General features: G+C 55.2%; 5 protein-coding genes across 5 annotated transcripts; 2 read left to right on the top strand and 3 right to left on the bottom strand.

Moving 5' to 3' along the window:
• Positions 1 to 416: 416 nt before the first annotated feature.
• Positions 417 to 2662, bottom strand: MONBRDRAFT_28991 (uncharacterized protein; the record flags this gene model as incomplete). The annotated part of the gene is made up of 10 exons (XM_001749381.1): positions 417 to 523; positions 673 to 783; positions 882 to 1082; positions 1240 to 1338; positions 1463 to 1540; positions 1668 to 1783; positions 1881 to 1948; positions 2066 to 2157; positions 2246 to 2305; positions 2434 to 2662. 10 exons carry the CDS (start codon positions 2660 to 2662, stop codon positions 417 to 419), a joined length of 1161 nt encoding a protein of 386 aa, XP_001749433.1.
• A 1967-nt stretch (positions 2663 to 4629) lies between these two features.
• On the top strand, positions 4630 to 6158 carry MONBRDRAFT_34135 (uncharacterized protein; the record flags this gene model as incomplete). Its single annotated transcript, XM_001749436.1, has 6 exons — positions 4630 to 4761; positions 4903 to 5025; positions 5114 to 5227; positions 5330 to 5424; positions 5563 to 5749; positions 5898 to 6158. 6 exons carry the CDS (start codon positions 4630 to 4632, stop codon positions 5985 to 5987), a joined length of 741 nt encoding a protein of 246 aa, XP_001749488.1. The 3' UTR covers positions 5988 to 6158.
• Positions 6159 to 6298: 140 nt separating this feature from the next.
• On the bottom strand, positions 6299 to 7449 carry MONBRDRAFT_34134 (uncharacterized protein; the record flags this gene model as incomplete). Its single annotated transcript, XM_001749380.1, has 4 exons — positions 6299 to 6425; positions 6564 to 6719; positions 6815 to 7033; positions 7149 to 7449. 3 exons carry the CDS (start codon positions 7447 to 7449, stop codon positions 6655 to 6657), a joined length of 585 nt encoding a protein of 194 aa, XP_001749432.1. The 3' UTR covers positions 6299 to 6425; positions 6564 to 6654.
• A 479-nt stretch (positions 7450 to 7928) lies between these two features.
• On the bottom strand, positions 7929 to 10543 carry MONBRDRAFT_34133 (uncharacterized protein). The gene is made up of 10 exons (XM_001749379.1): positions 10163 to 10543; positions 9864 to 9994; positions 9734 to 9776; positions 9532 to 9595; positions 9196 to 9388; positions 8816 to 9082; positions 8604 to 8674; positions 8366 to 8496; positions 8217 to 8275; positions 7929 to 8111 (listed from the first exon to the last, which is right to left on the bottom strand). The coding sequence occupies exons 1-10, from the start codon at positions 10306 to 10308 to the stop codon at positions 8032 to 8034; spliced, it is 1185 nt and encodes a 394-aa protein (XP_001749431.1). The 5' UTR covers positions 10309 to 10543; the 3' UTR covers positions 7929 to 8031.
• A 506-nt stretch (positions 10544 to 11049) lies between these two features.
• On the top strand, positions 11050 to 11551 carry MONBRDRAFT_28987 (uncharacterized protein; the record flags this gene model as incomplete). Its single annotated transcript, XM_001749435.1, has 2 exons — positions 11050 to 11123; positions 11197 to 11551. 2 exons carry the CDS (start codon positions 11050 to 11052, stop codon positions 11549 to 11551), a joined length of 429 nt encoding a protein of 142 aa, XP_001749487.1.
• Between the last annotated feature and the right edge of the window lie 223 nt (positions 11552 to 11774).

The following is an 11774-nucleotide window of genomic DNA, read 5'->3' as shown; positions in this document are numbered from 1 at the left end:
AGAGAGAGAGAGAGAGAGAGAGAGAGAGAGAGAGAGAGAGAGAGAGGGGAGGGTAAAGAGAATAAAGAGAATAGAGAGAGAGGAAAGAGAGTCAACGACACCGATAACACATGGTGCCACACATACGGTACACGACCACATGAGAGCATGTTGGTGAGTGTGTGGTGGTTAAAGATAAAAGGGGAAAAATAGATAAAAGTCTTTTCGAAGTGTGTGTTTCGATTCGAAGAACTTAATTGTCAGCCTTTTTCGTGGAGCAGAAGTTTGAAGATGGCACGCGGCACATCTCAAGACCGGGGGGGGGGGGGGAAGCAATGGACACACACACACACACACACACACACGAATACACAGGAACTCACACGGACGTACACACACGAATTACCACCCGCGAATATACACGCGGGCTGTTGTCATCACTGATCCTGGAGGGGGGGCTGCATAAAGATGCGCTTTGAATATTCATATGTGGAAATCATTATGGCACAGGCCGGTGCCGTCTTGGCGATTCGAGGCGTCAACCCTAAACCAATGGAAATGGAAAAAAAAAAAAAAAAGGAGAGGAAAAAAGCGAGGGCACAACATATTGATCCATTGAGTTCACGGATAATGTACCGCTATGGCTCAGGGAGAAAGACGCCAGCTCCACGCTCAAGCAGCATGATTACATACCGGCCCACAAGCCGCGGTAGCCGTGAGTGCGCAGCACGTCACGGATAATGTACCAAGCCGTTTCGCGTCCCTTGCGCAAGCTTGCTGCCGCGTTCGATCCACGACCCAGTTCTGCATGAACCAAATCGGCCCAGATACGCACGAGCAAAGCCCAAAGGCAATGAGTCCACAAGCACAAAAGGTGGCCGAGCAGCAGGCGCAACACGCACGTGATACCAGCTCGCCCAGCAGCGTTTGCTGACGCGTCTTGATAACATCAAAAGGCAAAGTGATGGCCGCGGCCACTGTTCCAGAGAGTGCTCCCGCCGTAAAGGCAATCCACAACGGAGACGTATCCGCACGGAAATGTGGCCCAAACTGATGCCGGCCCAGAGTCTCGCGCAGCCGTTCATACCCAAACCAATACAAAGCTACAGCAAAAAGGCAAGCCATGAGCATGGGTCAAGAGGCAAGACCATGTTATGACATGGCCACTCTTTTTTTTCAAGAGGTTCGCCACACCCCTGACCATCAAAGGCACGGGCCAAAGCCAGGTCACTGGGCAATCAACCGTAGTGATTTTCGAACCTGAAAAGGGGACGTCGCGCAGCAGCGTTGGGCCGAGACCACGCCACAGCACGCGGACGCCGCCAAGCTTGACCGCCGTCTGCACGACTTGCATCAACTCTAAAGTGCAAACGCAAGCAGGCCGAAACAAATGGAACGGCCAGTCAAAGCGACGCGGTGAGTGAGCTGGTGTCCCAGTGCGGCGCCGGAAAATGGCGGGCATCAACGCTGTAGCTGAACGCACCGCGATAGCTGTTATAGGTAGCAGCCTGCATCTTGGTTCGGACAAGCTCGAGTGGAGAGATAATGCTCGCTGCAAACACTACCGATAGGAATCAGGGGCAGTGGGCAGCAGCATGGCCTCCCGTGAGCACCCCGCAAGCTGGTTTGCTCCGTTTGCAGGACCAAACTAGGCGCCAAGGTTGTTGAGCTCCGCACCAAGAGCTTACCGCGAGAGGTGGCACCAGCTACGCCGGCACCGTAAGTCCAATCCTTGATGGGAGCAGAGTCGCGCAAGACATCGTAGGTGCTAAAGTAAATGACTGTGCTGGGCACGGACATGATCCTGATGGGGTTGGTCATGACATAAGAAAAGCATGAGGCGCCCAGTTGGAGGCAATCGTCTCGAGCATTGTGTGGCTGCATGCACCCGTGTCTCGTACATGGTAGGGGCCATGCCCCGCCACAAGGCGGCGGCGCCTTCGTGGCGGAAGATTTGATAAAAAGCGTCCTACAGAGGCAAAGGCGGCATGGACAAACGTGAGAGGACTACAAAGGGAGACGGTCAAAAAGGAAAGGGAACAACGCATGACGGTTATGCCGTTGGGCCGCAAACTGCACAACGCACCACGGTGCCGGTGAGATGCAGGCGGGGCCGTCCACAAGTGGGGCAAGGGGGACCACTCTCCACCATGCCGCAGTACGCCTCGCGCACACAGTCTAAATGCGTGGAGCTACGTATGAGACAGACGGGCATTGCTAGCTGATTCAGGGGACAAATAAGAAGGTGGCGGTTATCGGCACCTACTCTGGAATCGAGGTTGATTTTGCGCTTGAAGTCGCGTCTTGATTACATCAAACGGGGTCACTGAAGAGGGAGAGGGGGAGAAGGAGAGAAGGGAAGAGAAGAGAAGAGTCATGAGAACTTTGGCTTTGAGGACGGCCGGTAAATACGTGGGCATACAGTTGTACGCGGCAGCAATTGACGGCACGCACTCATGGCTGAGGTGAGAAAGGCGCCCGTGCCCGAACTCATCAGACGCTCGGTGTAAGTCAGGTTGTAGCGTGCTGCTGCCGGGGGAGTGGTAGGGGACGAAGGGCCGGAAGAAGGAGGCTGGCCACTTGGCCGATTGCCACCAGACCCACCGCTCTCGCCGCCACTCCCCTGGAGCCCGTGGGACGTGGGGGCGGCCCCTTGCATGGGCAGGGCAGCTGCAGCGGCCATGGCGGCCAACGGCCGATATGGTGTCACGGTAGGATTGTGTTCGGCCTGAAAGAGACGCTCGGTGCCACGATGACCCCGTAAGAGCTGCCCAAGGCGAGAGAGACTCGTAGGTGGGCGGTGGCGCCATTCTGGCCGCGGGGGCATGATGGTGGTGGCGTCCTGCTCACCAACAGTCTACGGCGGCAAGGAGAGGGTGTCATGTGAGCATGGTCGAAGCCCGGCGACCTCAACACCAGAGCTAGGGACCTGTAGATTAGCTGACTATGCAGGCTTGTTTGGCTCTTATGTCTGAGCTTACCAACTGCGAAAAGAGGTGACGGACCATCGGAACGGAAGAAACGGCCGGATCGGGCTCGGCTCCAAGCTGAAAGGATGCGCGCAACGAAAAAAAAAGGGTCCTGCGCGTGCGTGTGGGCTGGATGACTTAGACGACCAATGTCCTCCGCCTTGGTCCAGACAGCGAGGGGTAGGCACGAAGAACAACTCGAATAAGCAGGTCCAAACTGCCTCCTCACAGCGCCAGGGATGGCTCGGACCTGACGCGCTGCCGAGACAGAGACGGAGGCCACCTCGTGGCGCGTGACCTCGACGAGAGACAACGTGCGGCCTTTTGTGCCTCAAAACCAGGAGTTGCCACTCGATAATCACCGCCGGTTTTCTAGTAGCTCGGCTGCCAGTTCCCAGTGATAATGCCGTGCAATGCAGCAAGCTAGCTGCCGGTTGCGTGACCTCGAATGCATTTACACACACGCACACACACACACACACACACACGGCGACGGCGCGCGCACGCACACACTGACGTCCGCGACAGCGTTCGCTCGGTTCAAAGTACGGTTTCCGTCTCTTTGACTTTCTCTGCTATCAACGGCTCCTTGACTTTATTGTCTGAACAAGATGCGTTGTAAACCGTGTATCTCTGTTACACCTTGTGATTTGGTCTGGTACGGGCAAGTGATTGTGGCCATTCTCTGCTTGTGACGCCTCCATGGCATCTTTCTCTGACATCATCACACCCGTTAAAGCCATTCTCTGCCTCACACGCGCACCTTCCAATGTCATCCGTTTTATTGTCACGGTGACACCATATGAATGCAGGGTGTGGTCAATCGTGCTCGTGGGTGTGATCGGATAAAGGTACGGGCCGTGTGTAACTGTTGGACATGTGTGACGAATCATAATCAACCGTGTGTTGCAGGGGTGTGTAACGTGTGTGCAACAACTGCGACGACAGCTGCGAGTATGTGTGCTCCGGCTGCTCCGGCGGTCGACTCCGGTGATGACCAAAATGCATGGGAGCTCAGACCTGCACAGCCCTCAAACACTCCTGTCTCTCTGGCCTGATTTGTGACCCAGCCAGCTCTTCTTCCTGCAGACCCGGGTCGCTTCCTGCTGGCTGCCATCAAACAAGCACGGACCATTTCACTGGCTTCGTCTCCTGTTGAAGATATTACTATGGTCACTTCTTTCGCCTCTCTGATACTCGACAGCTTTGGTAAGGTCACGTATCAGCTCCAAGTGTGACGTTTGACATAGTGTGTCAAACCTCAAAGTGTGAATAAGCGTGACTGTTACACTTCCATGTGCCACGACCACACACACTTTCTACGGTTAACACTTGGTAATGGTTCAAGACACATCGCCTCCAAAATGGCAGCGACCCCCCTCCCTGCGCCCCTCCCGCCCTCCTCCCGCCCTCCTCCCCCTCCTTCTGCTGCTGCTGTAGTCTGGCCAGATGCTTCTCAGGCGTCTGAAGACTGGCCATGACAGTGGGTCTAGACAGATCTTGAGACGCTGATCGCTTACTGAAGCAGAGGAGAGAGAGGGGAGGGGGCTCGATGTTCAGTCTCTCGCTCTCTGTGCCGGGTCTTTCGAGTATCGGCGGGACGGGAGAGCGCGGGACGGGGACGGGTGGGCGTTGGTCGGGGTGGGCTTCAATGCAACCTGATGCGTGTGTCGTCGTTGGGATGCTTGGGGGCGTCTCGTCTTGTGTGTGTTTCTTGTTGCTGCTGTGCACCACACTGGCGGGATCAGCCTCAACTCACCGTTTGCCGGCTGATCTCATCACGATCCGCAGATTCTTCTCAACTCGCCATCATGTCTGACAACAAGTTGCGCGCCGTCCTCATCGGCCCCCCTGGCGCCGGCAAGGGCACTCAGGCAAGAAGTTGGCGTCGTTGCTGCAGCCGCGTTTTCGACAAAATTTGTGCTCACACCGATCCTGATCCCCTCGGCTGCAGGCCCAGAACATTGTGGACAAGTACAGTGTGTGCCACCTGGCCACGGGTGACATGCTCCGTGCTGCCGTCGCCGCCGGTACCGAGATGGGCAAGCAAGCCAAGGCCGTCATGGATGCTGGCAAGGTACCCCACACACATGCAGAAACACACCCGCCTCGGCCCTCTTCCCACATGCATCTTGCGCTCATTGGCGCTCCTCTGATTCCCGCAGCTTGTGAGCGACGAGATTGTGGTGGGCCTCATCCGTGATAACCTCGACACGCCCGAGTGCGCCGCTGGGTTCCTCCTCGATGGCTTCCCTCGCAACGTCACCCAGGCTGAGAAGGTTGGCTCATGTTGCCTGGTGTCAGTGCTTCCTTCAGCATCGGCATCTGACCCCCTTTCCTCCGAGTGCTTTGCTCATGTCACCCGCCTGCCACCCGTTTAGCTCGATGATCTGCTGGCCCAGCGCAAGACCAAGCTCAACGCTGCCCTCGAGTTCAAGATTGATGACAGCCTCCTCGTCCGCCGTATCGAGGGCCGGTTCGTCTTCTGCCTTGTCCTTGCTCCCGCTCGGCTCTGACCGCGTGTTCTTTCCTTGAGCTGCTGATTGCAGCCCAAACATGTCTCCCTGTGCCCTCTTATCTGATCGCTCTTGCATCCTTGTCTCTCCCGCCACAGTCTCATTCACAAGGCCTCGGGCCGCTCGTACCACACCGAGTTCAACCCACCCAAGGTGGCTGGCAAGGACGACTTGACCGGTGAACCCCTCATCAAGCGCTCGGACGACAACGTCGATGCCCTCAAGAAGCGCCTGGTCGTGTACCACGAGAGCACTACTCCCCTGGTCGATTACTACACCAAGAAGGTACATACGCTATGGGCCTTGCATGGTCTTGTGTGTGTCCGTGTCCGGGTCTGTGTGTGTGGCAAAGCGCCCGGCAGCAGCCCCGCTGCTTTCGCCCCTTTCTCACACGCTTGCGCCCTGTGTTGCATGCGCGTTTGTGTTCTCCCAGGGCATCCACGCGTCGGTCGATGCGGCCGACAAGCCCGCCAATGTGTGGCAGAAGATTCAGAACATTTTCGATGGCTGCGTTCGCAAGTAAACGAACCAATACAAGCACATTCCTGATCCAGCTTTCCAACTCTTCCCCGACCGCCCCGCCATGCCTCCCCGTTTCCCTTTAGGCTCAGACGACCCATGACAGCATGTGTTGAGACGAGAAACCCTTCCCTTCCATCCGACCTTGGGAATCCCAATTCAACAGTTTTGCTCCAATTTTTGCTCTGTTTCCTGTTCAAACCATAGCCCGACGGCAATTCTTGACCCACGCACCGGTGTGATCAGCTTTCTGGCATCCCCGATTTTGAGTTTGTACGGTGCCTGGCCCGCGGGCGGGCAAATGACAGAGCCCGTGTTATGCACAACTCCAATTAAGAAAAGAAAGCAAAGGTCTGACCCACTCGCAAGGTATCCAGAGCTGACAGGCCTACAAGCGCTCGCGGAGAAAGTGGACAATGTTCTGCAGCTCGTCCTGCGATAGCTGTAACATGCGACACAAAAACAAAACACGTCAGCACCACCAAGCCTCTGATTTGCCCCGTCTTCGCCGCCCATTCATTCCCCACATGGCCTCCCCCGAAATGTGTTTCCCCCCGTCCCCCTTGCAGCAAGCACGTACGCTGTGGCCCATGCCAGGATACGGCGTGAAATCGGTGTTGGTCACGCCTTGCTCTTCAATGGCCTTCTTTGCGGCTTCGGCCCAGGGCACATCAACGACGGCATCCATAGTACCGTGGTGAAACCGCACGGGCACCTCCTTGGCTGCTTCCGACACCTTGAGCAGGTCGGGGCGCGGCAAATAGGAGGACAGAATCAAAAGCCCGGCCAGTGGCTTGTTGTGGGTCAGTCCCGTGTGAAGGGCGACGGCACCACCCTGAGAGAAGCCCATGATGGCCACCTTGTCGTCGCCGACGCTGGCACACTCCTCCTCGACCAAGTGGCGCACCGACTCGATGGACTGAAGCAGACCGGCGCACTCTTGTGTGGTACGGTCATCAAAGCTGCTGATGTCGTACCATGAAGGCATGACCATGCCCCCATTGACGGTCACGGGCTGCGCGGGCGCACTGGGCACCACAAACTTGGTATCTATAGACCGATGCAAGCATTCAGTTGAAGGATGAGCCCAAGACCTTGCACACTGTGGTTGGGGCATTCAGCTACTCTGTTTGTTGCTTCACGCCTTTGCAGGATCCGTACGCACCGGGAAACATGCTACCAAGAATGGACACGACATCCCCGAAACCATCAGCCGAGTCTCCCAGGCCGTGCAGCACCAGGAGCGAGCTGAGGTGCTTGCCAGAGCGCGGCTCGGCAATGGCCGTGGTCGCCCGCAGCATCTCCTCAGCCCGCACGCCAGCGTGCAAACGCGGCACCACGCGGCTATACATGTCGCCCTTTGAGCTTGACGCTCCCCTTTCCGCCTCAACCTTGATAATGGCCACCAAGAACCAGCTCAAGAGCACAATCAACCCGCCACGTGACGACCACGACTGCGCAGCCATCGAGCAAAACTGAAAGAAGACACAGAGAGAGAGAGACAGAGACAGAGAGACAGAGAGAGAGAGAGAGAGAGAGAGAGAGAGACAGAGAGAGACAGAGAGAGAGAGACAGAGAGAGAGACAGACAGAGAGAGAGAGACAGAGAGAGAGAGACAGAGAGAGAGAGACAGAGAGAGAGAGAGACACACACAGAGATTGAGAGCGAGACACAGAGCAGAGAGGGACAAAGACCGACAGAGAGAGACAGAGTCAGAAAGACGGAGAGTCAGAGAGATAGTCACACAGATTCAGAAAAACGTGCATACACTCACACACACAAAGAGCGAGAGACCAAACAGAAAAGGCTGCTGGATAATAATATTATGATGTGTGATGGTACCCACTTCTCTCGATTAGACTGGATGCCGAGCTCGTATCCTGGCTCAACAGCTCGCCATTAACCATCATGATGATGTTAGGAGTGTCGTGAGGAGTGTCGTTTTCGCGGCAAGCCATGGCATGCTTGGTCTGACTTTTTCAATTGGGGCTTGTTGATGCCTGGTGGGTGTTGTGGTGCCAACACCTTTCTCTCTAGCAGCGACAGTTTTAGCCCAGCTTGCCCATGTTCTGCTTGGCCTTGAGCGTTCGGATGCCATGGTAGAGGAAGCCATCGATCATGCCCGCCACTACACCCAAGGAAAACAGGCGCAGGCGACATAGGTGAGCTCGCATCCCAGGCAACAACACCAAAACGAACAGGTCAAGCGGAAAAGAACTCTTCGAGCACTGACCCGTGTAAACACCGCCAATGATGGCGCACAGGCCCGTCAAAAAGTGGAAGAAAGAGCGGCTGCGCAGACACCACCAACGAAACAAGTAAGCGGGGCAGGGCGGGTCGAGACAAGTACGATGATGGTTCAACACCAAAACTTGCACTCACCTGGACTGCGTGAGCTGGATCTTCATGGGACTAATGTCATACATGAAGAAAAGGCCAGGGAGGCCTGAGGTGCCCTGATCTGGACGAATCTCACGCTGGTGCATGGTGACCGAGTACTGATTGGTATCAATCTGAAGCATTTCAAATATGACGACAGAAGACATTGACGTGAACATCTGAATTCTTGTTGCTTTGAGCATCGCCGCATGGATGGGAGGCATGGTGCAAGATGGCTGACCTCGGTTTGAGACAGGAAACGGTAGCGGGTTGGAACAACCTTCAAAAAGTACTGATACATGATCGCGCCATCTGCAAACAGGTGACCATTTGGATATTACGGTTTCCCCGTGCAAGCAACGGTGTCAGAGTCAAATCGGGCAATCGTGATGAAAAATGGCCATCACAAAGCACGGACAAGAAGCGGGGCACGAGGCGAGTAGCAGAACGAACATTCATTAGGAACTTCAACATGACCGTCGAGTGAGTTGACGCGGTCCGGATAGTCGATGCCAAAGCTCAAGTGGTTAATGACGTGGGTGAGGTTGAACTTGGCCAGTTTTTCGCGACCAAAGGATTGCATGTCGTGGATATGCATGTTGTGCTGCTCAAAGCTGCGGCCCGGGGCAATGTGAAAGTTGCCAGCCACCTTGTTCACCTCCAGGTGGCCATACAGCTGACAGCCCTCTCGTTCCTGTGCCTCCATCATGGCATCGTAGCCTAACATCCCAGAGCAGGATGGCGCACTGAGATGAGCATCAAAGCCATGGACAGGACGCATTTTCGGTACGAGAACGATCTATTTCTGGGCACTGGTGAGACACGGCACGCACCTTCGCGCTCACACTGTGCGATACCCTGGCCGGAACGGAAGGCCCAACCCTTCTTGCGATAGGCTTCCTGGACCTGAGCGCAGGTATTGCAGCATTGACCCTCGGTGTCCTCTGCACCGTAGCAACTCTCGCAGCGGTTCGGATCCAAGTCCTTCAACCCGTCCAGCGCCTTATCCGCGACGTTGTCAGCGTGCTGTATCAACCGGTCATGGATGAGATCAGAACAGGTGCGAGGAGAGAGAGAGAGAGAAAGAGAGAGAGAGAAAAAAAAAAAATAAGCAAGTCATCAGGAAACACGTGTTGTTGGTGTTGGGTCATGGGTAGGCTGGAACGTACACTCTCGCCCAACTCATCAATTTCCTCCTGGCCGTTGTAAATCTTATTACCCGAAGCGTCCAGTCTGCATGTTACACGCATCAATGAGCGAAGCATCCGGGCAATACGATTGAGGGACAAAAAAGGATGGTAGAAAGACACTCTTAATGCGCCTAGAAGCTGTGCACACAAGCAGTCAGCGCGCCAAAGCAGTGCGACAAACCGTTGGCGAAACACGTCGTGGTCAATGTTTTGCTCGTTTTCACCTGTGCAAGTGTTGGGTGTTAGTTGGGATGGCCAGCGCACGGGGACAGGACAGGATTACAAGAACGAGCTCAACAAAAGGGACGGACCTGAAATGTCCATGACATCCAGGCTGAGGTAGACGCAGGGCATCTTGGGAAAGGTAATGTCCAGATTGATGCGCAGTTTCTCGTTGCGAGCCGTGTCCACGAAGAGCTCCTCGTGCACGTCAGTGGATAGGCTGCAGGCATCAAAGGTGAAGGATGATGTAGGGCAGCGCACACATTGAAGGGAGTGGCCGAGGTTGGTGGCAAGCATGGGTGAAGGACAGCAGGGCGTTAGAATAGACGAGAAGAAGCAAGCCTGGACGAGCAGCAGGCAAGGTGCGGCCCAGGGCAAGAAGGCGTACAAGTAGACGAGCTCGGAGCTGAAGAGAATCACCATGATGATAATGGCAATGATGGAGACGGCGGCACCACTAAAGGTCTTGACGCGAAAGTCATCCAGTGTCTTGGGATAAGCGTCGAAACGCTTCAAATTATCAAAGATGGCCATGCTGGCGGCCAGAGGTGGGCCGGAGAGCCCCAGGCACACTCAAATCTCAAATCAAGCAAGAGTGACGACCGAGCCAGCGATCGGGATCGTTCGATCCACCAGTGCTAGCCAATCCGTCCAACACCAGCCCAGCACAAAAGCGAAAGGAAATCCAGTGCTTTCCAGCGCCCCGACCGCCGCTGCTATCCCACTGATCCCAACACCGCACGCCCTCCCCGACTGCCCTTTCAGCGACTTTGAGATAGAAAAAAAAATTGAGAGAGAGAGTTTGAGAGAGAGAGAGCGACGTGTCAGTCAACGGATGCATTGTTTGCAACACAAGTTCTCAACAATTCACCACCCCAGTGCTGAAGCCTGCTTCAAGCTTTGCTACACTAATGCCGTATAATATAACGACAGTTGTCTTTGTGTACATCAACAGAACGACATTAAGTGTAACATATGCGTAGATTACTCGAAGTGACCTGATCATGGACGGCATCGCCAGCCCCGATTCGGCATCGTCCTGGACATGATGCGCCGGCCGCAGGGGGAGAATGGAGGCTGGCAGGGCCAGGGGAGGGGCAGAAGTCGACCACACAACGATCAAAGCAGTACCTTCACGTTAAAAAACAAAGAGGGAAGGCGTCGGCTTGGAGAGGACTCTGAGGGGAGGGAGGGGGCGTGTTTGGTGGCTTAGGGGCCGTTCTTGCTTTCAAATGCACGACTGGTTGCTGTGGGCAATGGCATGTTACGTTTGGGATGGCAGCACCGCGCTTGCTGCGACGCCAGAGCAGCTTGGCTTGGTTGACACGCTGCAGAATCGCCCCGGTCTCGTAGGCTCCACGCTCGCCAAGTACATATACACACACACACACACACACACACACACACACAACGTCAACCCAGTACGCCGCGTCACACTCTGATACCCACTGCCCTTTTCCAAACGCGTGTGTCGTCGTCACTCGCACTTGTCATCTCAAACTCTCTCTCAAATACTCTTCTCTCAAAAACTCTCTCAAGCTCTCTCTCTTTCTCTCTCTCTTTCTCTCTCTCTCTCTCTCTCTCTCTCTCTCTCTCTCTCTCTCTCTCTCTCTCTCAAGCTCTCAAGCTCTCAAGCTCTCAAGCTCTCAAGCTCTCAAGCTCTCAAGCTCTCTCTCTCTCTCTCAAACTCTCTCTCTCTCTCTCTCTCTCTCTCTCAAACTCTCTCAAACTCTCAAACTCTCTCTCTCTCTCACTCTCTCTCTCTCTCTCTCCTTGATTTCAGTTTTTATTTTATTTTATTTCCATAAAGGGCAGCGTGTGGGCGTGTCGATGCCCGCGTATAGGTGGTGCATGTGAACGACAGGGCAGGGCCAGAGGCAAGCAGGCGTGCGTGTGCTTGGTGTTGGCCGTCAACCCTTTGACAGAGGTTGCATAAGCCGTGCAGTCCGCTTTGGCCGCTGTGCTGAACACAGCCCCCTTTTCTCCAAGTCGTTCTGTGC

Source organism: Monosiga brevicollis, genomic scaffold (genome assembly GCF_000002865.3).
Source record: "Monosiga brevicollis MX1 MONBRscaffold_30 genomic scaffold, whole genome shotgun sequence".
Classification (NCBI taxonomy): Eukaryota; class Choanoflagellata; order Craspedida; family Salpingoecidae; genus Monosiga; species Monosiga brevicollis.
This window is presented reverse-complemented; position numbering and strand designations above follow the sequence as displayed.